Raw genomic sequence first — 22,166 nt, forward strand, 5'->3', positions numbered from 1 at the left:
TAGGATGGAACTGCTGCGTCATGTGTTAGTTCTACGTTTATCTTTTAGAGGAAATGCCAGACTATTTTCCAAAGTGACTCCACTGCTTACATTCCCACCAGCAGTATATGAGGGTTCCAGTTTCTCCGCATCCCTGACAACACTTGTTAGTATAGCTATTCTGGTGGGTATGAAGTGTCTTACTGGGATGTGCATTTCTTCGATGACCAATGATGCTGAATATCATTTCATGTGCTTATTGGACATTTGTATATCTTTTTTGCAGAAATGCCTGTTCATACCCATTGTTCATGTCTAACTGGGTCATTTGCCTGTTTATTATTGAACTGAAATAAGGTCTTTATATATCCTGGATACTAGATTCTTATCAGATACATGACTTGAAAACATTTTCTCCATTCTGTGGGTTGTCTTCTCATTTTCTTGACAGTGACTTTTAGAACGCAAAAGTTTTTAATCTTGGTGAAGTCAGTTTTATACATTTTTTTCTTTAGTGGCCTGTGATTTTTGTGTCATATCTAAGAAATCATTGCCTAATTCAAGGTCATGTTTTCTTCTAAGAGTTTTAAAGGATTTTTAAAAATATGTTTTAATTGAGAGCAAGAGAGAGAAAGCGAGAGGGAGAGAGAGAGATAGAAACTTCAATAAGTGAAACATTGATTGGCTGCCTCCTGCACACCCCCCTCCGGGGATCCAGCCTGAAACCGGGGCATGTGCCCTGACCAGGAATGGAACTGACGAGTTCTCGGTGCATGGGTCGACACTCAGCCAATGAACCACACTGGCAGGGCTCTTCTAAGAGTTTTATAGCTGTAGCTCTTACATTGGGCCTTTGATCCATTTTGAGTTAATTTTTGTACATGGTGTGAGCTAGTGAGCCTAACTTCATTCTTTTGCCTGTGGATATCCAGTTGTCCCAGCAGCATTTGTTGAAGAGACTGTTTTCCCCCCATTGACTTGTCTTGGCTCCCTTGTCAAAAATTAGTTGACCATAAGTATATGGGTTTATTTCTGGTCTCTCTGTTCCATTGACCTATGTGTCTATCCTTATGTAAGTATCACACAGTCTTGATTCTTATAGACTTGTAGTAAGTTGTGAATGCAGGAGAGTGTGAGTCCTCCAACTTTGTTCTATTTCCCCTCCCCCAACATTTTTTGACTATTCTGGGTTCTTTGTATTTCCATATAAATTTTAGGATCAGTCTGTCAATTTCTGCAGGAAAGCCAGTGGGGATTTTGATAGGGATTGCATTGACTTTGCAGATCAATTTGAGGAGTATGGCCATCCTATCATTTTTTTCTTTTGGTATTTATTGAGTACAAATTGAGCTCATGCCAAATATATTATTTTGAATCCTGATTTATTCTGCTTAATATTCTATCGTAGGCATTCCCTGTTATGAAAGATGCAAGTATAATTTCACTGCTATGCAATATTCCATTGTTTGGCTGAACCACACAGGATTATAAACTCTTGGTTGTTAGGCAAGCTATCAAGGAAGGTATTTTGTTCTGGGTCCCTTGTGGTGCAGGCCTCTTCCTGCAGGCACACATGGACACTGGGAGGACTGGTGGTTCACTGAACAGCAGCGGAATATTAGTGTAAAGTTGATCAACATGTACCCCACGCTACAGGTGGGGAATGGAGTTCCTTGGAGAAGCCAGTATTCTGGTTCATGGAGAGTTGACCTGCTGGTCTGCCTGGCAGCACCACCAGATGGAATGGAATCAGAAAATAGGGCCCAATAGGTTTGCAGACACTGATAGGGTATGTTTGTTTTAGGCATGTTTCTCTAGAACAGTGGATTTTAAACATTAAAAAATTTGCAGCACGAAATTCACTTAACATTGTAACTCTGTTCACCTGAAATGAAAGTTTCACTAAGTCATACTTACTTTTCATATCAGCCAGGAGAAGCTGGTCGACTGCAATAACAAAAACCCTCAAATCTTAGTGGTGCTAGAACTTTCTTTTTTAATCATGCTACAAATCTATTATCTAGCAGGAGTGCCCTGGAATTTAGGTTGCTGGAGGCTTCCCCATCCCGATCATTGCTGCTTTCTGCGGCAGAGGAAAGAGGGTGTGGTAGGCCGAAGAATGGCCCCCCAAAGGTGTCTACATCCTAATCCTTGGAACTTTAGAGTATATTACATTACATGGCCAAGGGAATTACAGTTGCAGATGGAGTTAAGGTTGCTAATCAGTTGATCTTACAATAGGGCACTGAATGTATTCATAAGGGTCTTTAAAAGTAGAAGAGAGAGGCAGAAGAGGTCAGAGTGACGCAATGTGATAAGAACTCAACCTGTTGTTGCTGGATTGGAAGCTGGAGGAAGAGGCCATGAAACCAAGAATGTGGGTGGCCTAGAAGCTGGAAAGGGTGAGGACACAGATTTGCCCCTAGAGCCTCTGGAGAGGAACATAGCCCTGCCAACATCTTTAAAAATTTTTTTTAAAAAGATTTTTTTATTGATTTTTAGAGACAGAGGAAGGGAGAAGGAGAGAGAGAGAAACATTGATGTGAGAGCAAACATCAGTTGGCTGCCTCCTACATGCCCCCTACTGGGGACTGAGCCCTAAACCTTTTGGTGTATGGGACTACGCTCCAACCAACTGAGCCACCCAGCCAAGGCTGTGAGGTACATTTTGAACTTCTGAACTACAAAACTGTAAGATAAGTTTATATTGTTTTAAGCCATTAAGTTTGTGGTCATTTTTATAGGCTCCAAGGAAAACAATAGAGCAGACATGCACCCGCCTTTAAATGCTCTGTCTAGAAATGTCATGTGACACTTCTTCTATTTCATTGGCTAGAGCAGGCCACATGGGCATGCCTAACTTCATAGGGCTGGAGAAATTTGCAGGGGCTTAGAGGGGAACGGAGTATTGGTAAATATAGTAATACCTACTATCTGTAATACCCTTGCTATCTGTACCTCATGCTTATATCTTCTATTGCATTAAAACAACATCAACGAAGTGCTGGTGGCAGTTTTTTAAGTTGATTTCATTATCAGCTAATGGGTTGTGGTCCCTGGTTTGCAAAACACTGCTCTACAGACTCTCTTCTGCCCCTGTCTCGTGGGCCACATGACACGTTCTAGTCAGAGCCGACTGGCCCAGGTGTGGGACACCTGACCGAAGCTGACCAATGGAATTCCTCTCCTGGGAATTTGGAATTGGGCTCTTCAGCAGCTAACAGTGGGAAGCTGAGTGAGAGGCAGAGTAGGAAGAGGGTCAGAGTGACAGGCAGACGCAAGCCAAAATGATGAAAGAGCAGCAAAGCCCTGAGTAAGCAGAGAGAGCTGGTCCGCAGAGACGATGGAGCAGCCGCGCAGCCGGGAGCACTTGCAGCCCCGGAGGGAGAAGTGGGGAGAGAGCAACCAGCTGAGATGCTGATGGCTGCCCTGTTCCCGGCCCCGGCCCCGGCCCCAGTGCAGCCTGCCTACGCGTTCTTTCCGTGAGATTTTTGTCTCTTTTCATACCCCCTCCTCCTTTTCTTGAGCTACCCTGGGTGGGTTTCGGTTCCTTGTCTCCAGAGAGCCTTCATCAGCTAGAACACCACTGGTATTTCCTGTACGGGACCCGGCTTTGACTCTCAGAACCAGGCCTGTGGGGCATAGATGGGACTCGGGGGTAAACCAGACCCACAATCTGGAAGTTTGGCTTTGACCACAGTCCTGCGCGTTTGTGTTGACTCTTCAAAGTGGACAGGCAGAAGCCATCTGTGTGGTGCTGCACGTGTGGGGGTCCTGGGGACCGGGATGCACCCTCACAAGGGCCGTTTTGCTAACAGCACTGGGGTCAGGAAGCTGGTGGAGTTGCTTCAGGGAGGGCTTGGAAAGGTAGCCACAGTTCGCCTGTCTGACCCTCAGTTTTCTCATCTCTGAAATGGGATTGTTGAAGGATCAGCAGTGTTTTGGGAAAAATACTTGAGACATGACTAGGGCATAACATGCTCTCAGGTCATGGGCAGGTGCTGTTGTTGCTTGAGGAAGCCATCAGCATCCCAGCTTCCTGAGGAGGTGGCTCTAGGGGCTGACTGAGTCAGTGACGGAACATTCCCCACCACTGGCCATGTTTCCTCACTCTCCTCACCCTGTACTAGTCTTTTCATTTCTTCCTCTTTCCCTCCCCTCTCTTGCCCTCATTTCCCCTCTTTTCTATGCCTGATCTTGATAAAAACACCTGCTTTAGAAAGCAGTGGGTTTGGATATAAAGTACCCAGCTTCTGGAGGCAGACAGGCAGAATTGTGTCTGAATCCTGACATAGCCCTTTGCTTGCTGTGTGTTCTGGGCAAATTACTACATCTCTCTGAACCCTAGTTCATTATCTATAAAATAGGGGTTATAATGCCCATTTACAGTGCTGTTAGATGAAAAAAATTAACTAGGTACTTAACAAATGCTAGTTCCTTCTTAGCTCCTTTCCTCCCTTTTTGATGATCACTCCTTTCAACCTGGTCCCCAGCCCCCTTCTGTGCCCAGAATGCCACTTGTGCCTCTTAGAGATTTCTGGTCTCCTCTGCAGGTCCAGCCCAACCTGGGAGTTGCTGGTTCAAACCATGTGATCTGTATTTTTTCTCACTTTAGCAATTATTATACTCCAGCTGACTGAGGCATCTTCACACTCCAAATACTGATAAATATTTATGAGGAGGAGAAAAGCTCAGAACTCCTAGGGGAGGTGGGGGAGGAATATGCCAGGCCTTTCCTTGCAAGCCAAGCTCAGTCTCATCAGTGGTCCCTTGGGCCCCAGAATACGGGGTAGTGTGTGTGAGAGGAGGAGCAGGAGTGTGGGGCAGGGCACAGGGTGAAGACCCATCGCATAAGGCTGGGCAAGCAGATCTGTGCGGGGGGGAGTGTCCCAGGAGAGGGGACTGCTAGAGCAAAGGCCCCAAGGCAGGAGGCACCCTGGCATGCTGGGGGAACAGCAGGGAGGCCATGTGGCTGGAGGAGTGAGGCAGAAAAGTGGGAGGTGATGCTGGGAGGTAAAGGAGGCAGGGCAGACACTCAGACCAGGCTTGTCCTCTGCGTGAACTGGGCGGAGTTTGAGCAAGTGAGCCACATGGTCTGATTTACATCTTGAAAGACTCCCTCCACCTGCTGGTTGAAAAATAGACTGAGGGGGCTGTGGCCAGAGCCCAGGAGAGCTATCATGGCAATAATGGTGGCTTGGGTGGGGGTAGAGGTAGAGATCTGATTATGCTCGGCAGTGTTGCAGCTCTCAAGGCTTAGATGGTGCCTGAAAATCACTCCAGGCCCCTTGTCCTCAGTCCTGCTGAGGGACGGCCTTCAGGAACCCTCCCCTGGGTGGGACATGCTAACCCTGGCCTGCCTTCTCTTTCTCCCCACAGGGTGTTCAAGAAGGCGAGCCCAAATGGAAAGGTGAGTCTACCACAGCTGCATACCAGCTCCTCCCTGACCCTGAGCTCTTGTCCTCTCTTGGGCCTATCTACTGACCATGCAGGTCCCTGCACACCGCCATCTGAGGCTGGGAGGAACCCTAAGCCACAGGGGGCAGGGCCCTCTCAGGAAGCTTCCTGTCTGGGGTTGGAGTGGTACAACTGCCCTGGACTTTAAGGAGCCCCTGCTCTGGTGTGGGGAGACTCGGCCCATCACAGAGACTTTGGTGTGAGTGCGGTAATTAGAGTAAGTGCCAAGTGCCTCAGGGGCCCTGCTTGCTCTGGTGTGAGAGGCTCCTGGAGCCTCTCTGCTGAACCATGGTGTCATCTAGTTCTCTGGGCAGCTCCCACAGGCCCCAGGCTCCATCCTGCTTTCCTCTCAAGAGGTTCAGCAAATAGATACTACTGACATCATTCATGTCAGGGCCCAGTGAGCAGGTGGGAGTCGGGGAGGGTATGAAGAGATAAATAAGGCACAGCCCGTGCCACCCACAGCCAGATGGGGCAGGCAGACAAGGAAGGTGAGCATTTCAATTTAAAGTGGCAGATGTGAGAAAAAGGGCTGCCCAGGGGCTGCAGGACCCAGCCCGGTGGTGTTTCCAGACAAGACAGGGTGCAGAAGGCATTCTAGGCACGCACATAAATCATAGGGAGTGTAGGGGATCATGGTGGTTGCATCTGAGTGTCCAGAGGGAGGCCGAGGGAGCAGGAGCTGAGGCGGGGAGGCTGCAGGGCTGGGTCCTGACGGGTCTGGTGGGAGGCTTATCGGCTTGGACTCCTGGCCTGGGCTGGCAAGTGGCACCTCTTGTGCTCCCACAGTAGACATCACCAGTCACCTTTCCTGCTGAGCCCGGATTCCATCCTAGATTCCTTCTCAGCCCAGTGCCCCAGGCGCTCCTACCATCGATCAGAGTTGGCATTCGGAATGAAACCCATTTGTCATCTTATTTCTGGGCACCGAGGAACCATTAAAGGTTTTTCAGACGGGAACAGCATCGTTAGATTAGCATTCTAGGAGGGCCAGTGTGGCTGAGGAGGGGATGTGAGGCTGCAGGCAGCAGACCATGGAGCGGCTGGTGCGCAGTCCAGGCAGGAGTGGCTGTGGGGACAGAGAGGAGGGGCTGGACTGAGACCTGTGATGGGGACTCCTCAGGGTTTAGGGGTTGTGGAGGAGCAGGAAGCATGTAGGATAACCCTCTGGATTGTAGCTTGGGATCTTCCCTGAAGGCTGGCTACTGAGTGGAGCACCAGCTCCGGATTCCTCACTGCTGAACACCGGCCCTCACATGAGTGGGTTTCTGCCAGACTGTTCAGATCTCCATGTTCAGAGCGTCACACTTGTGCCCTTGCTCTTGGTTTCCCTGGCCTCCCAGAGATGCGCCCAGGACTCCCTCTCTGCAGACCTCTTTGCTGCCGTGGCTGCCTCACCCTCAGTGATGCTTGGCGAGATGTCTCCAGGACTCAGTGTCCTCATCTGTAAAATGGGAACAATAGAGGTTTAGGATGAACGGGTGCTTTCAAAATTGCACAAGGGTTTGTTATTACTATTAGGGCTGGAGCTCAGGCCCAAGCCACTTAGGATTTCAATGAGGGTTAGGATGGGTCTAGGAGTTTCAAGGGCAGCTCCCAAGGTTTTCAGCAAGGCAAGGGCCAGTGGCTTTTCAGGAGTGTGTTCTCTGGGCCAACAGCTGCTAATGTAACCCTGTGCCTGTCCTCCCTAGCTCACCGTCTATCTGGGAAAGCGGGACTTTGTGGACCACATCGAGCTCGTGGACCCTGTGGGTGAGTTCCTAGAGGCCAGAAGGCGATGGGGGAAGTGGGGCTGGCCAGGCCTCTTCCAGAGAAGGGTGTGTTGAAGCAACCCGGGAATAGTCCTCAGGCCTCTGGTGTCAAGAATGGGGCGTGAGAGGCTTCCTGCTTCAGTAGGCAAACGTTTACTGAGCAGCTCCTTTCCTCTTGGCTGAGGGCCAAGTGAGAAGGAGTCAGTGAGAAGCAGGGAAGGCGTCCTGATGATCATAAAGGATGGGGGTGATGGTGACAGCAGTCACCCTCGCTGTAAGGCTTATGCCAGACACTGGGGGTAGCTGCTATTATCCCTGCTTTACAGGTGAGGAGATGAGGCCCAGAGAGGTTAAGTGACTTGCTCCAGGTCATAGAGCTAGTAGGTCAAGGAGCCTGGATTCAAACCCCGGCAGCAGAGCCTGTGGCATGCTAAGATGCAGTTTCCAACCCACTGGCCTACTAAGGTGGCAGCAGAGGTGGCACAGAGGCTGGGGATGAGGCACCAGCTGCCCGGCACACCGGGCACTGTGAGAGCTGCTCAGCAAGTGTTCGAAGAGCATCTGCTTCATGCAAGCCCGGTGCTGGGCCTGGGGGTCCCAGAGGACTGCCTTGCAGTGCCCCTCGGTCATCTCTTGATGACTCTTACTTGCCCTGTAAGACCTGGTTACAGCTTCTCTCCCCCAGGGAGCCTTCCCTGATGCCCCTGACTGGAAGGAGTCCCCTCACTGGGATGCCCTCTGAGCTAATGGTCCCCTGAGCCTCTGGGGCCCAGGCACATAGGAACACCCTCAGCAAAAGGAGGGAAGATGCAAGGCAGGCTCTGGGCATGGGTGGGCACTCCCAGACCAGCTGTCCCTTGCACCTGCCCAGCATTGGGATAGGACCTAGGGTTCTCTGGGTACTCACTTCCAGATGTGACCTGAGATTCCCTGAGAGGTCAGTGGTAGGGGGCAGTGGGGGGTGGGTGGGGGGGGGTGGGGGGGGGGAGTAAGGTGAGAGGAGAGAGAGAGTTCTGCTTGTTCAATGCATATAGCTGGGTCGAGTTTAGCCGGAGATGACGGGGGATGTCAAGCAAAGGGATGACCCCAAACCAGTGTTCTGATCTCCTGGGGTTCTGGGCAGAGAAAACATTCTTTGTGTCTGGCTGGACCCTACACTCCCAAGACCAGGCCTTGGGACATTCTCCAAGGTGTCACATACACCAGGTGCCATCTAATGCTTTACACACATTAGCACATTGAGTCCTCTCAGGAGCCGTGGGAGGCAGGTGCAACAGGACCACAAACCCTGATCTGCAAAGCCCCAATCTAAGAAGCTCTGAAAGCTTAACATTGCTCATAACAGGATTCATTTCATAGCAAAACCTGACCGGAGCGGATAGGAGGCCATTTATGCATCATTTGGCCTCTCAGTGAAAATATTCACATTTTCCAGCAGAGGTAGCAGTGGGTTTGACCATGGAGTGCTTCCCAGCTCCTGCAGAGGGTGGTACAGAATACTTGGAAGATTTACCCTATGGCCTTCCTATAATTCAAAACTTCCAAATTCCAAATTATACCTAATAATAGGGGCTTTGGACCCATATTATTATTGTAACAGATGAAGAAACAGAGAAGTTAAGTAACCTGCCAGAAGTCACCAGCTGGGTCTGTAAGGCCAGCCTGGGGGTGGGAGGTGGGGCGTGGTGGTGCCACCCCTCAGTACTGGCCCCATTTCTCTCATGGTGCTTTTGGACAGACAGATGGTCGAGTTTGGGTTTGGCCTGGTGTTTGGGGCTTAGGAGTTAGAGAGGTAACATTGGGAGGGCCTGCTCAACTGTCTGTCCTTCCTCCAGATGGTGTGGTCCTGGTGGATCCTGAGTACCTCAAGGAGAGGAGAGGTGAGGCTCCCACCCCAGCCTCTTCCCCCTCCCACCTCCAGCCCAGGGCCTCCCTGGCTCACAGCCAATGCTATTGCCTCTCCCTGCCCATCCCCACTGCTCTTCCCTCGACAGCCCCAAAGCACGCAGCAGAGCAGGTGCCCCGGCCTCCTCCTGCCTGGGCTGCCCTGCCCCATGTCTGCTGGGGAGAACCATTTAATGCCCTGAGAACTTTCACATCAATATATCATGATGATCCCAAGGCTGGGTTGTGAACAGGGCAGAAGTTAGAGTCATTTTATGGGAGAGAAAATTGATTGCTGTGGAGGTGAAGGGGTTGTCTAAGGTCGGCAGGAAGATAGCAGGAAAGGTTAGATTGGGATAAGACCTCATACCTTCTGGGTGCCACCCAGCACTTGTTTCCCCTCCCTCTGCTCTCTCCAGTTGTTCCCCTTCACATGGCCTGGGCTAGAGCAGGGTGGGGGAGGAGGAAAGAATTGATCCAGCAGTCGACCCCCCCCCCCTCCACCAGATGCCAGGCCATGGGTGGCTACCCAGGTACCCAATACCCCGTCCCAAGAGCAGTGCAGCCCTCCCCCCAGGAGCTTTGGGACAGACCTGTGGCCTCCAGTTGGCTCAATCTCAGGTCTACAGCTGCTGCTGTGGGGGGCTTGTTTGCTGCCCTCCCAGGCGCCTCCTCAGTGCCCCCTGCTCCCACAGTCTATGTGACACTGACCTGCGCCTTCCGCTATGGCCGGGAGGACCTGGATGTCCTGGGCCTGACCTTTCGCAAGGACCTGTTTGTGGCCAATGTGCAGTCCTTCCCACCGGCCCCCGAGGACAAGAAGCCCCTGACCCGGCTGCAGGAACGCCTCATCAAGAAGCTGGGCGAGCACGCCTACCCGTTCACCTTTGAGGTCAGTGACTGCCAGCCCCTGGGGCCCCATTCCAGAAGCACCACCTAGAGGAAGCCCTCTGGACGGGCACAGTGGGGCAGCAGCTCCATGCCATCTAATTTCCCAGTGTGCGTTGGGACCTGGGGCACTGTCACACTGCCTGGTAAGTGTCTCTTCTCTGGCCTCTGCCAAGGGTGTCACTCTTACCTCTGAGCCACTCCTCAGACCCTGGTGGGAGGAAGGAGGTACAAGGGGCTGCGGAGAAAGAAGGAACCCTTTCTTGCCCCTGGGCCACTACAAGGCTGTCTCCTCCCTCAGACTGGCTGCCCACTGGCCCAGCTTCAGCCTGGCTCACCATTGAGGGATGGCAAGTAGAGGATTTCTGGCTCTGGCATCTTTCCATTCTAAGATTCCAAGATTCTGGGTTTTAAAATGTCCTGTTTCTCAGACTCTCGGTTTTGTGACAAAGTGAAATCTCCTTGCTCTTTTCGGGGGTTAGAGTAGGGGAGAGGGCACAGATCATCCTCTCCTTCATGAATGTATTAGTTTCCTGGGGCTTGGTGACAAACCACCACAAGCCTGGTGGCTGTGAAACCTGCCAATTATTACCTTAAAGTTCTAGAGGTCAGATGTCAAAAACGGGCCTCCTCAGGCTAAAATCAAGGTGTCAGCAGGGCTGCGTTCTTCCTGGAGGCTCTGGGGCAGAATCTGTTCCCTTGCCTTCTCCAGTTTCTAGAGACTGCTCACAGCCCTTGGCTCATAGCCTCCTCCCCACCCCATCCCCACGTGTCTTCATCGGAACCTCCTGGATTGTCCAGGATAATCTCTTCATCCCCAGATCCTTAACTTAATCACACCCATAGAGTCCCTTTTGCCACATAAGATAACATACTCACAGGTTTGGGGATTAGAATGTAGACATCTTTGGGGCCATTGTTCTTCCCACCACTGTAGACATCATGGAAAGATCTTTTTCAACTGCTCTTCTGTGAGGACTAGGCTAAGCTAAACCCTTTAGATAAAAAAACAAACACTGAAGTCCTTGGCTTTACTGGAGGGGCTTTTGGCCCCATGTGGGGCATGGCTTGGGGAGGTCTGATGGGAGAGACATGGTCTGTCCTCTGGAGCCCTTAGTCTGATGGAAGAGACATGCCTGTCCTTAGGGACCTTGGTCTGATGAATGTGTGGGGGGTGGGGGACATGGGGAGGTAAGGGGTGAATGTGACAGGAGGTTCACTCTGTCTGTCCTCTTAACAGATCCCTCCAAACCTCCCATGCTCGGTGACGTTGCAACCAGGGCCCGAAGACACAGGGAAGGTGGGTCACCTCAGAGGGAGCATCTCTCTGAGTATAAGACACTCAAGTCCCCAGGTTCCTGGCTTTCTCTCCAGGAGGTGCTAGAACCCTTCCTGTAGAAGCCTCCTTGTGTCCAGGCCAATCTAATCTGTCTCTTTACAGAGAGGGCAGCAGATACAGATCCTCCTTATCCCACCTTAGTTATGTGTCCAAAGGCTCTCCTGTCACTCTCGCTGACCTTGGTGTTGGCTGCAACAGGACCAAAATGTTCTCTGGACTCCACGTGGCCTCACACCTCGTATGGAGGTGCAGTCATTTCATAGGTGGGGAAACTGAAGCTCAGAGAGAAGTGACACTACTAGTGTCTCAGGCCCCAGATCTCTGAGCCCGTTTTTTCATCTGCAAAAGGGAGATTACAGGATGTGCTTCCTCATGTGGTTGAGAGGGTGGAGTGAGACGCTGAAGCAGTGCACCCAGGGCCCGGTCTGCACGCAGGAGGTGCTCCCAAACTGGGCTGCTGAGGCTCCTGCTGTATGTCCGGGTGGCTGCCTTGGAGAGGATGGTCACCCCGATGAGGCAGGAGCCCATAAAATAGAGCCCAGTTAGGGGGGTGTGGGATGCCCTGTGTTGGGTGAGCTGGGGAACAGCTCTGTGAGAAGGTCAGATGGGGAGGCAGCCACAGAGGGAGGAAGCATAACCCTGGGGCCGAGCACAGGGCTCCTGGGTCAGACGGAGGAGCTGTTGGGCCGTGGGAGCTTGGGTTCCATTCCAGCATCTTCGTTTGTAAAATGAGTAGGTGGCTGGCCATGCTCTTGGGACCCTGCCCATTCCTGGGCCCTGTGGTCAGTGACCCCTTCCCCACAGGCCTGCGGTGTGGACTATGAAGTCAAAGCCTTTTGCTCAGAGAACCTGGAGGAGAAGATCCACAAGCGGTGAGAAGGGCACAGCTTCTGGCTCGAGTGTGGGCTGCCTGCTGGCATAAAGAGGGAGATAGGTGACCCAGAAGAAGAGATAAGTAACAATACCTGGAAATGTTCTAGGAGGGGCCTCACATTCCAGCCTTGGGAGCTCTGAGAAGGTCACTCAGGAAAGCTAGCAGGGCTTCTTGGAAGAGGTGGCTCAGTTGCCCTGGCTCAGGCCTCAGCATTTTTTTCTTTACACCATTGTATCTGCTTTCTCCATCTCCCTGCATCTAGTCTCATCCCCTCCAGATTGCATGCCTTTTTACTTTGTTTTGGAAAAAACTCGAAATTCAGATTGTTTTAAACAGCGAGCTAGTTTTTCCCAGGCCAGTTTCCCAGTTTTCCTCCTGGGAGGCCATCAGCAGCAGGTGGTGGTGGTGACAGGTATCAATGGAGGCTTCTAAGCAAGGTAGAAAAGTGGAGAAAGTGAACCCACCCAGGGTAGGAGGGAGAGGGAGGTCAGCTCATGTCTCAGAGAGGGGAGGTGTTTTCCTGGAGAGGCACAGCCCTGGGCAGACAGAGAGCCCAGGCTGGCATCCTGAAACAGCTGGCCGTGACTTCTGGGGTGCGCTTCCTCAGCCCCCAGCTCAGATGCACCCTGCCTGGGAGGGTTCCTGCCTCAGCTGGCTGAGAGCACTGCAGTCTCTTAGGGAGTGGGCCAAGTGTGCCGCCTGGTGGCTACAGGATGTATTGCAGGCATCTCCACCCCCTGCCTGGGCAACGTGTGTGTGTGTGTGTGCGCGCGCGCGCGCGCGCGCTTTGAGGGGGGAAATGGGGCCCTTCTCCCTTGTTTCTCTGTCCCTTGTTTCTTCTTAAGGTCTGAGATCAGAGTAAAGGAGGGGGGTGCTGGATTTTGGGGGTGGAGCTTTATCAGAGCAAGAAAGGAACAACAGTGAGAGCTATCGCCCTCACCTCACTACTAATGGGACATTTAAAGTCCTCACCAGAGTTACTACTAACAATGATATAGCAAGTATCATTTATCAAAGACTTATTAAGTGCTGGACAGTATTCAAAGTGATAGGCATGTCTCAACTAATTTAATCCTCCTAGCTACCCTAAGAGGTTGGTCCTGCTCCTGTTACTGTTTTACAGATGAGGAACTGGGACACAGAGGTTAATTCACTCAAGGTCAGAGTTAGTAAAGGGAGAGTTAGGACTTTAACCCTGGCTATCCAGCTCCAGGGAAAGGAGGCAGCTTATCTGAGAAATGGGGATGCCGGCATATCTAGCATGGGGATGCCAGCATATCTAGCATGGAGACTGCCTCACTGAGTCCCTGTCCCCTCCCTGTCCCTGAGCCCCCATCACTTTCATTGAGTCCCATCTCATCTCTGGCCTCCACCCTCTCACTGAGTCTTTATCTTTCCCTGGCCTGCACTCCCCTGACTGAATCGATGCCCTGTCACTGAACCCATCACCTCCCCAAGGCCCCATTGGCTCATGGGGTCCATGTCCTCCTGCATACTTTTATTTAATAGATAGTTAGCAGGCAATTGTTAGATGGAAGACACTGTCACAGGTGCTGAGAATACAGCAGTGAACAATTTAGACAAAAAGCTCTGTCTTTAAGGAGCTTACACTATCAGAGGACATAAGGGATGCAGGAAGTGAAAACATGGTCCCTTTCCTACCATCCTGCTGGCCACCAAGACACAGACCCACATGAAGCCCTGCTGTGGGGTGGCTCTGCTCTGATGTTCAGACCAGGAGGAGATCCAAGTGGGTGGATCCAGGAAGGTTTCCTGGAAGAGGAGGCCTCTAGCCGGGCCTTGAAGAAGGAAGCAAATGAGGGCAGAAGCGGTGGGAAGAGGGTATTATAGGTGGGGCCCCAGTGCAAGTGAAGCTTCAGGGAAAGAACTAGATAGACCATCCAGGGTTATAGTGAGGAGGCAGGGGTGCTGGGACAGAATGGGGAAGGATGGAGTAGGGCCAGATGGTGACAAGGCTCCTATGCCAATCTCTGCAGTTTGAACTGGCGTCTGAGGCCATGGGGAGCGATGGCAGTCTTTGAGCAGGAGAGGGATGTGAGGAATGCAAGGAAAGGGGATGGAGGCAGGTGACTCTGGTCATCTTTCTCTCTGCCCACCTCCATTAGGAATTCCGTGCGCCTGGTTATCAGAAAGGTGCAATACGCCCCGGAGAGGCCTGGCCCCCAGCCCACAGCCGAGACCACCAGGCAGTTCCTCATGTCGGACAAGCCCTTGCATCTAGAAGCCTCCCTGGATAAAGAGGTAGGAGGCTCAGACTTGGTGGGGGTGGGGGTTGCTCTGCCAGGGCTGGGACCTCAGATCCCAGCTCTTTCATGGCCTCGGGACTCCTCGGTAGGAGCTTCTGCCCCCAGCTCTAGGATCACAGGGCTCAGGGGACCTGAGATTTCCCTTGGGGGATTCAGGAAAGCCTCTTGGGACTTAGAGGGGTGGCAGAGGGAGTATTAGCCTGAAGGATGAGACTGACTTCAGAAATCAGTGTACCTCCCGAAGGGTCCTGGGTCCTGGCCATCTCTCCACACCCCCATCCATCCTTGAGCTGTGAGCATCCCTTCTCCCTCTCCGGGAACAGCTGAAGGCAAGTGCTTGGGGCAAGATTCAAGCTGAGGTCCTTCAGTGAGGACTCAGAGCGGGTTCCCTCAGTGAGTGGGCCAACCCTTCCCTACCTTCTCCTACTTCTAGATCCTCCTGTGTCTAAAATTCCAAGCAGCCAGAGCTGGCAGGTGCCTGATACAGCATCACCCAGTCCAACTCCCCTGTTGTAAAGAGGGGAAAGCTGAGGCTTAGGAAGCCTGCCCAAGGTCACACCGTTCATCCTCATCGTTATTATTAGTGTTATCGTTATTTCTGGTGACTAACCCAGGATTGGAGCCCAGGAATATCACCCTCTAATTCAACTATCTTTCAAGGTCCCACAAAGGAACTGAAGTCTAACATGCCCGGTGGCATCAGTGGAAAGTGGTTGATGACCTTGGGGTCAATGTCGGAGTGGCGAGGGTCTAGGAGATGTGTGTGAGGCCTCTTCTGCCTCCCCCTCTCTAGAGTTTGGTGTCCTCCGATTCAGCCCTTCTCCCTTCTTACACCTTCCAGATCTATTACCACGGAGAACCCATAAGCGTCAATGTCCATGTCACCAACAACACCAACAAGACAGTGAAGAAGATCAAGATCTCGGGTACCCCAGGCGGAGGGCAGCCCAGGGACTGGGCAAGAGGGAATCCCCCCGAGGGAGGGGTAGCTGAAGGCTCTCCCCTTGTTAACAGCCTTGTAAATAACTACTGGCCTCAGGGAAGCCCAGGGCCTACTCTAAGCCAAAGGGTAAGGCTTCTGAGGCTGCTTATTGTCCAGGTAATGAGTTTACTGTTTACACTGCCTCCCAGTTCCCCTGGGTTCAGGACAAAGCTACACTCAAGGAGAAGGTTTTTTGGTTATGGAAGGGAATGGGTTTGCTTGGGCTGCCCTTTGCAGGGAGCATGGGGTGGTCTGCTGTGGAAGCCCCCAATGAACTCTGGTCATTGCCTGGAGCTGCCAGCTCAGGGGAGCATCAGATGCCTGGAAACTATGCCCCTGACTCATACACCACCCCGTTTCCCTCTTCCTCCCCAGTGCGCCAGTATGCGGACATCTGCCTTTTCAACACAGCCCAGTACAAGTGCCCTGTGGCCATGGAAGAGGCCGAGTAAGTGAACATAAGACCAGCTTCGGATGCATGGGATTGGGTGGGGAGAAGAGAAACCCTGGGGCCACTTACAGGCCCAGATGCCTCTTCTGCACCTGGCAGAAGGCTGGGCCTCAGACTTCCTTGCCACTCATGGTAGATGATCCTGAACAGCCTTGTAGAAAACATTCACTTGATTTAGCTACAAGAAAATGCATCTTGCAGTTAAGGAAAAGACCCATTAAAACTAGAATGACAAAATAAGAGCTAATGAATGTAAGAGGGCTGGGGTCATAATTATGCTGTGCCAGAAACCTATATTGAAGGGAGATACTTTGCTCTGAGCTCCCTGGCAGCCAAAGCAAAGAGGGTAAGGCACTTGGTACACAGCTTTTCTAGTCTGATAAAGGAATAATCCAGCTCATTATATAAAAGAGGTTGTATGGGAGGGTAGAGAATATATTTTTAAAAAATCTAGGTTTGAAGAGACCTACTATGATTGAGCATGGAACTTTGTTCCAAGCTTGTTAGCAGCTAAGGAAAGAGAGATCTCAAGTGAAACATTTTTTTCTCACCTAAAGGAAGTAGATGTTCTTATTAGAAGGCTTGTTTTTTCTCCTGGTCCTGCATATAATTCTTTGAGCAGTTGCATTTCATTTAATTTTTCCTGTATGTGTGTGTTTATGTATGATAGCAATCAGTATTTTTACAACTTAAAAATATTTTTTAAATGTTACTATGTGGTCTTCGAGATGTCCTGGTTAAGCTGGGGTTGGCTCTGGGAGACATTTCTACACCTGTCTCCCTTCTTCTCAGTGACACAGTGGCACCCAGCTCAACGTTCTGCAAGGTCTACACACTCACCCCCTTCCTGGCCAACAATCGAGAGAAGAGGGGCCTTGCCCTGGATGGGAAGCTCAAACATGAAGACACAAACCTGGCCTCCAGCACCCTGTGAGGACCCGCCCTCCCTAGTCCCAGGCTCTCGAATGTTCACCCTGTCCCCAGTGGATCCACACCCACCTTGGCCCCACCAGTGCCAGCACAAGGCGTGGGTTACCCTCTTCCCAAGCGTTGTCCGGGGCCTGTCCTCAGAAGCTTAAAACTTCCAGGGAAGCTGTCCCTTTACTCCCACCACTATCCAGGAATAACCCAGGAAACACGATGGACCTTACGCCCAGGTCCCTTAGTCAGTGCTGGGCTCTGAGGGAGAGCAACCTGGTGAGGCTTCCTGCAAGAGGCAGCAAATCCTAACCTAGTGTCTTCAGTCAGATGGGGTTTGTCCCTGAGGTATAGTGAGGCTGGAAGGGAAGGAGTGGCTGCTGGACCTGTCCCAACAAGAGAGGATGAATCAGGAGTTGGGAAGGTGTAGGGATGAGGGAAGATGTGGGGGTGCCCCCCAAAGGCAGGGGTTCCAGGGCTATATGGTCTGGTCATTCTTTTCCAAGTTCCCACCCCCTCAGAGGCAGAGCTTACCTTTCTCACATACTGTTCTGCTTGCTCATGATGGCTGAGTGGCTCAGGAGAGGGACAGATGACTTTTGCCCCCAACCACACCCCACCCCTGCCATGTCTTGCCCACCCAGTGAGCTCCCATGAACCACCTTCCCTATGTTGCCTTGCAGGTTGAGGGAAGGAGCCAACAGAGAGATCCTGGGCATCATTGTTTCCTACAAAGTGAAAGTGAAGCTGGTGGTGTCCAGGGGCGGGTGAGTGCTCCCGTCCCTCCCAGGACCCTTAAGTGCAGAGGGGAGTGTCCCTAACTGCCCACAGACTGCTGCCCCCTTCTGCCTGTTTGCTGGACTTTTTAGCTGCATCCACCTTGAGGATGAACCAAGCTCCAGGACTTCCTGCTCCATCCCTCCTTCCTTCCTGCCCCCCTTTGCCCCTTTACCCTCTCTTGCTTCAGAGGCCTTCAGCCCCTCCGTTGCCCCTCCCATCTTTCTCTCCTCCTCTTCCCTACTCTTCCCTAGCCCCTCCTCTGGGCACATGGGTGGAGGAGGCTTCCCAGAGTCTATGCTGTGGGGTGTCCAGGGGATTCTGTGCCCTTCATCACACCTTGGGGTACAGCACCCCCCACTCATGCCCATGGTGATCTGCTGGGGAAATGGCTAAAGGGGCCAAGAATCCCACAGCTGGATTGGGGGTGTTCTGACTCTCCCATTTTACAGATGGAGAAACAGAGGCCCAAACAGTTCCCCAAACATTTCCTGCAGTCTCCTCCCCTAATCTCAGGTCATGGGCTGGGTTCTGGGGTCACGCTAGTGGACCAGGCATATTCCCTGCCCTAGAGCACAGTCTGGTGGAGGGAGGCTCAGAAAAAACTACTTTTCCCATATATTGGACCTACATGTTATAAACCTAGAGTTAGGATTTCTAATTTGTCACAAGGATTTTTTTTTTTTTTCTCTAACCCTACATTTCTACAAAGAGATCGGAAAGCTAATAGCATTAGATGTTTAGTCCCCTTGTTATGAGAATAATGCCTCATGCAGGTGGCAGTGTGTAATGCTGACCACAAATTATAGGACATCTCAGAATTGCAAACCCCAAGCCCCACGCCCTGTGACTCTTGCGGGACCCAGCCTGCCTCAGGCTGCCTCTTGGAGGGACCCGCAGCGAATCCCAAATTGCTTCCTTCGCTAGAAAGGCCTCCCTGGAGAGGCAGCACAGGGCTTAGTTTTCATGTCTCCTTTACAGATGTGGATCCTGGGGCTCAGCGAGGCCTTGTAGGGGGTTTGACGGAGCCAACCCAGGTCTCAGTCCCCTGGGGAAAGGCGAATGCCACGTGTGTCCCTGAATGAGCAGTTACAGCCAGGCAGGGGCGGGCGGGATGTGTCCCAGGGTCTCTCTCCCCGGCTTGGTGAATGAACATGCTTTCTGTTTTCTTCCTCTCTGAACTTTCTCCTGACCACTCCTCCTGCCTCCTCTGACCCACCCAGCCTGTTGGGAGATCTTGCGTCCAGGTAAAGTCCCTCCCTTCGGCCCGACTGACCCACCTTCCAGAACTGCAGGGCACTCAGGTGGAAGGAAACATCACTTTCAATGGCCAGGCTCAGGCATGCGCTGGGACTAGAGCCCTCTCTGGAAGGACCAGGGGGGTGCAGTTGTTCCTTTAAAAACCTCACCCTGCTCTGGCCTTACACCCAGGTGACAAGGGAGTTTGCAGACAGCAAAGCTGGCTTTACTGATCTAGGGAGCAGCCCCCAATTAGTCTGAATTATAGAATGTTTTGGAGAAATGCCAGCTTCATGGCTTTCAAACTTCCACACTAATGAGAATGAACTGCTGGCGAAGCGTTGCTAAGGAGAGGCGTATAGAGGTTTGCTTTTGTAGATAAAATTCCCTTGTCAACAGCTGGATCCACAGACATTCCAAGAATGCACCTGCCCCAAATGCAGTGGCTTTGCCTCCTTCTGCCACAAGATGGAATAGTACTCACTCCAAGAAATCAGTGTATTCGGAGAGGTGAAATTCAATTCAGTGTATTTCAGTAAAGATTTCCTGAACCCAGCCTTGTGCCCAGTCTGGTGATGGGGCCTGAGGCTCCAGAGAGAGATCAGACACAACCCCTGTCCATGGTCTGGTGGAAGGTTAAGGTCCAGATTCTGCCACCTGTATCCGGTATGGCTTTAGTGAAGACTGGCCAACTCAGTCTTCTACCAGTTTCCATTCTAAGAGCTCACGCTTCCAAGTGAACCTGGAAAAGCAATCCCATTTGGAAGCAAAAAGAGAAAAAAGAGCCAAATTGTTTCAACAGCCTTATGAAACCTCCATGTCCTTACTGAGGGAGAAGTCATGGTTCCGCAAGCACAAGCCTCCCAGTTTAACCAAGCCTTCCACCTGCACCGTCTCCTGGAAGTCCTCGTGGTTCTAGAATGTGTTGTTATCCCCATTTCCAGATGAGTTCCACGAGACTTGAAGATGTACAGTGCCCACACATGAGTGGTGGGGATGGCAGAGCAGAACTTTCTGGTGGCCTATCCCCTCAGTTCCCCTGTCCCTTCCTCCCTCCCTCCCAGCTGGGCCTGGTCAGCAAGGTCAGTAAGATGAGGATGTGCCTGGCAGCACTCACAGCTGGCAGGGCCTCCTAGGTGACACTTCAGGCTGAGAGGAGGAACCTCAGGGCTGCTTTTGAAAGAGTGGAGAGCAGAGGGTGGGTGGGAATCGCCTCAGTTCTGAGCTCTGCTCACTCAGTGGTTAAGGGCGTGAATTAGGGAGTCAGAATCCTGCCAGTCACTTCCCATGAATAGCTGTGTGCCTTTGGGGAAGATACTTTTACTCCCTGTGCCTCGGTTTCCCAATCTGTACATTGGGTGCAATAATAGCATGGTTGTGAAGGTTAGAGTTACTCTAGGATAGCCCTTGGCACAGCGTCAGCCCCATGTGAGTATCTGGTCTTGTTATTATTCTGTGTGTCAGAAGCACTGGCTGCTGGTAGCACCTCCCATGTTCTGCCCCACAGCCCCACCCTCCTTCCCCATGTGGCTTTAAGACTCTATGCAGAATGTAGACAGCCCCTGGGCCTGGGTCTCGTCCAACTTGAATTTGATTAAACTGACCTCAGCAGTGCATCGAGATGGCTGTGGCCTAGGGCCACCTGAGCACTTTCACAGGAGCCTCCTGGAGATGTTGGGAGATGGGAAGGAGTGAGGGTGGGGGAATCCCAGCCAGCAAGTTGAGAAGGGCAGTGTCAGGGAAGGTTGGGCTGGCCGTGGCGATTTGAGGTTGGCAGGGCCCCTTGGCACCTCTGGAACCACCAGCGACCCAGATGCACACACTGTCCTGGGCCATCCTCTTCCCACCCCTATGCCTCCTCCCAGCTTGTGGGAAGCCAGGGACCCTTCTCAGGAAAGGGAAGGTTTCCATTCTTTTTGAAGCCAGGAGGAGACATCTCCTAGTTTAATTCCAAGACAGACCGAGGCTCAGAGAGCCAGGCCACTGAGGCCAGATTTCCTACCTCTCAGCCCAGAGCTACCCCTTTTGACCATAAACCCTTCCCAGTTCTCAAACTGGCAGGGCATTGAGTCTCACAGCCAGAGATCTGGCTCAGGGCTCACTGGGTCTGGGTCTCTGTTTCAGTGACGTGGCCGTGGAACTGCCCTTCACCCTAATGCACCCCAAGCCCAAAGAGGAACCCCCACATCGGGAAGGTGAGCAGAATCTGTGGGTTGTTGGGATGGGGGTTTCCAGGTAGCTGACCCTCTTCTCCACCAACTGCTGTGTTTTCCCATCACCCCACCTCCCTGTGGGTCAGCCTTCAACCCAGGGTCACTCCTCTTCCCCAGCTCCCCAGGGTCTTTTGTGAAGCCCACACTCCTATTTACATCTAACTCCCCAGGAGACAGAGCGGTCTGGCTCTATTCTCTATGGGGGTGGGGAGGCTGGGAGTGGAGGGGGCCCACTGGCCATGCCTGGAACCCTAATCTTGCATCCAGGTGTAGGAGAAAAGGCTACATGGAGAAGGCAGCCCCTGGACACACCATCCCCATAATTTTTCCAAATAATGCCAGATCGGTCATACTTGATAAAGTCTGACTATTTCAGTCAAAAGAGACATTATATAGTATGTATCACAAAGAAAGAAAAACGTTCCCACAAATAAACTGTGCAATGCTGTTGATTGTAAAAACACCCCAAGTTCAGAGATGTGAAAATGTGGGGGGAAAGGTTGTTTTAGAGTTAGTGAAAGTCATTCATACAAGAAATGAATCTAAGTCACATTGGAAATACGCCAAAAGGAACAGGGTCCAGAGGCTTTTCTATTCTCCTGGGGCTGCAGTAGGCCTCTGGGACCCTCCCTGAGCCCTCCAACCTGCCTTTAGGATGATTTGGGGTATTTCTGAGACCAGGGACCAGCCTTCCTTCCCCACCCCCATCTCCCTTTGCCCTCCTCATCTTAGCTTGGTTGTTCCAGGGCGGGGACCTGTGCTCCCATATCCACTCACACTAACCCATGGGTGCCTGCCACCCTGTGTTTAGTTCCAGAGAACGAGGCGCCAGTAGATACCAATCTCATAGAACTTGACACAAAGTAAGCCACCCTTGCCTGCAGATGTCTGGGGGCGGGCCTTGGGCGGTGGGCAGGGCAACAGGGTTATTGCATAGATGCTGCTTAACCCCTGAGGAGCAGCTGAGCTAACCCTGCTTGCTGAGAGCCACCTCTGCTGGCCTCTTCAGCAAGCCGCTTGCTTGCATGTGACTTGAAGGACCCTCGGTGCCTGTTCCTCTTCTTCCTGCCTTGGTGGGGCCTGTCTTCCTCCCTCATCCTTGCATGTCTGTCAGTCTGTCCAGAGCATCTGCTTGGCTCACTGGGCT

At 51.9% G+C, this 22,166-nt stretch overlaps 1 protein-coding gene across 5 annotated transcripts in view; it reads left to right on the top strand.

The window, feature by feature from the left end:
• The window catches only part of ARRB1 (arrestin beta 1), a 71,330-nt gene that overhangs the window by 41,964 nt on the left and 7,200 nt on the right, over positions 1-22,166 (top strand). For 2 of the 5 annotated variants that reach the window (XM_081154279.1, XM_081154280.1), the window contains exons 2-15: positions 5,359-5,389; positions 7,128-7,188; positions 9,023-9,067; positions 9,737-9,963; positions 11,200-11,259; positions 12,103-12,170; positions 14,299-14,434; positions 15,281-15,365; positions 15,797-15,869; positions 16,665-16,802; positions 17,474-17,557; positions 18,791-18,814; positions 20,931-21,001; positions 21,831-21,882. In XM_081154279.1, the coding sequence (XP_081010405.1) occupies positions 5,359-5,389; positions 7,128-7,188; positions 9,023-9,067; positions 9,737-9,963; positions 11,200-11,259; positions 12,103-12,170; positions 14,299-14,434; positions 15,281-15,365; positions 15,797-15,869; positions 16,665-16,802; positions 17,474-17,557; positions 18,791-18,814; positions 20,931-21,001; positions 21,831-21,882 (1,155 nt within the window). The remainder of the gene's footprint in view (positions 1-5,358; positions 5,390-7,127; positions 7,189-9,022; positions 9,068-9,736; positions 9,964-11,199; positions 11,260-12,102; positions 12,171-14,298; positions 14,435-15,280; positions 15,366-15,796; positions 15,870-16,664; positions 16,803-17,473; positions 17,558-18,790; positions 18,815-20,930; positions 21,002-21,830; positions 21,883-22,166) is intronic. The other 3 variants (XM_081154282.1, XM_081154283.1, XM_081154281.1) reach the window with 3 other exon arrangements.

This window comes from Miniopterus schreibersii, assembly GCF_964146895.1.
Source record: "Miniopterus schreibersii genome assembly, chromosome: 12".
NCBI lineage: Eukaryota > Metazoa > Chordata > Mammalia > Chiroptera > Miniopteridae > Miniopterus > Miniopterus schreibersii.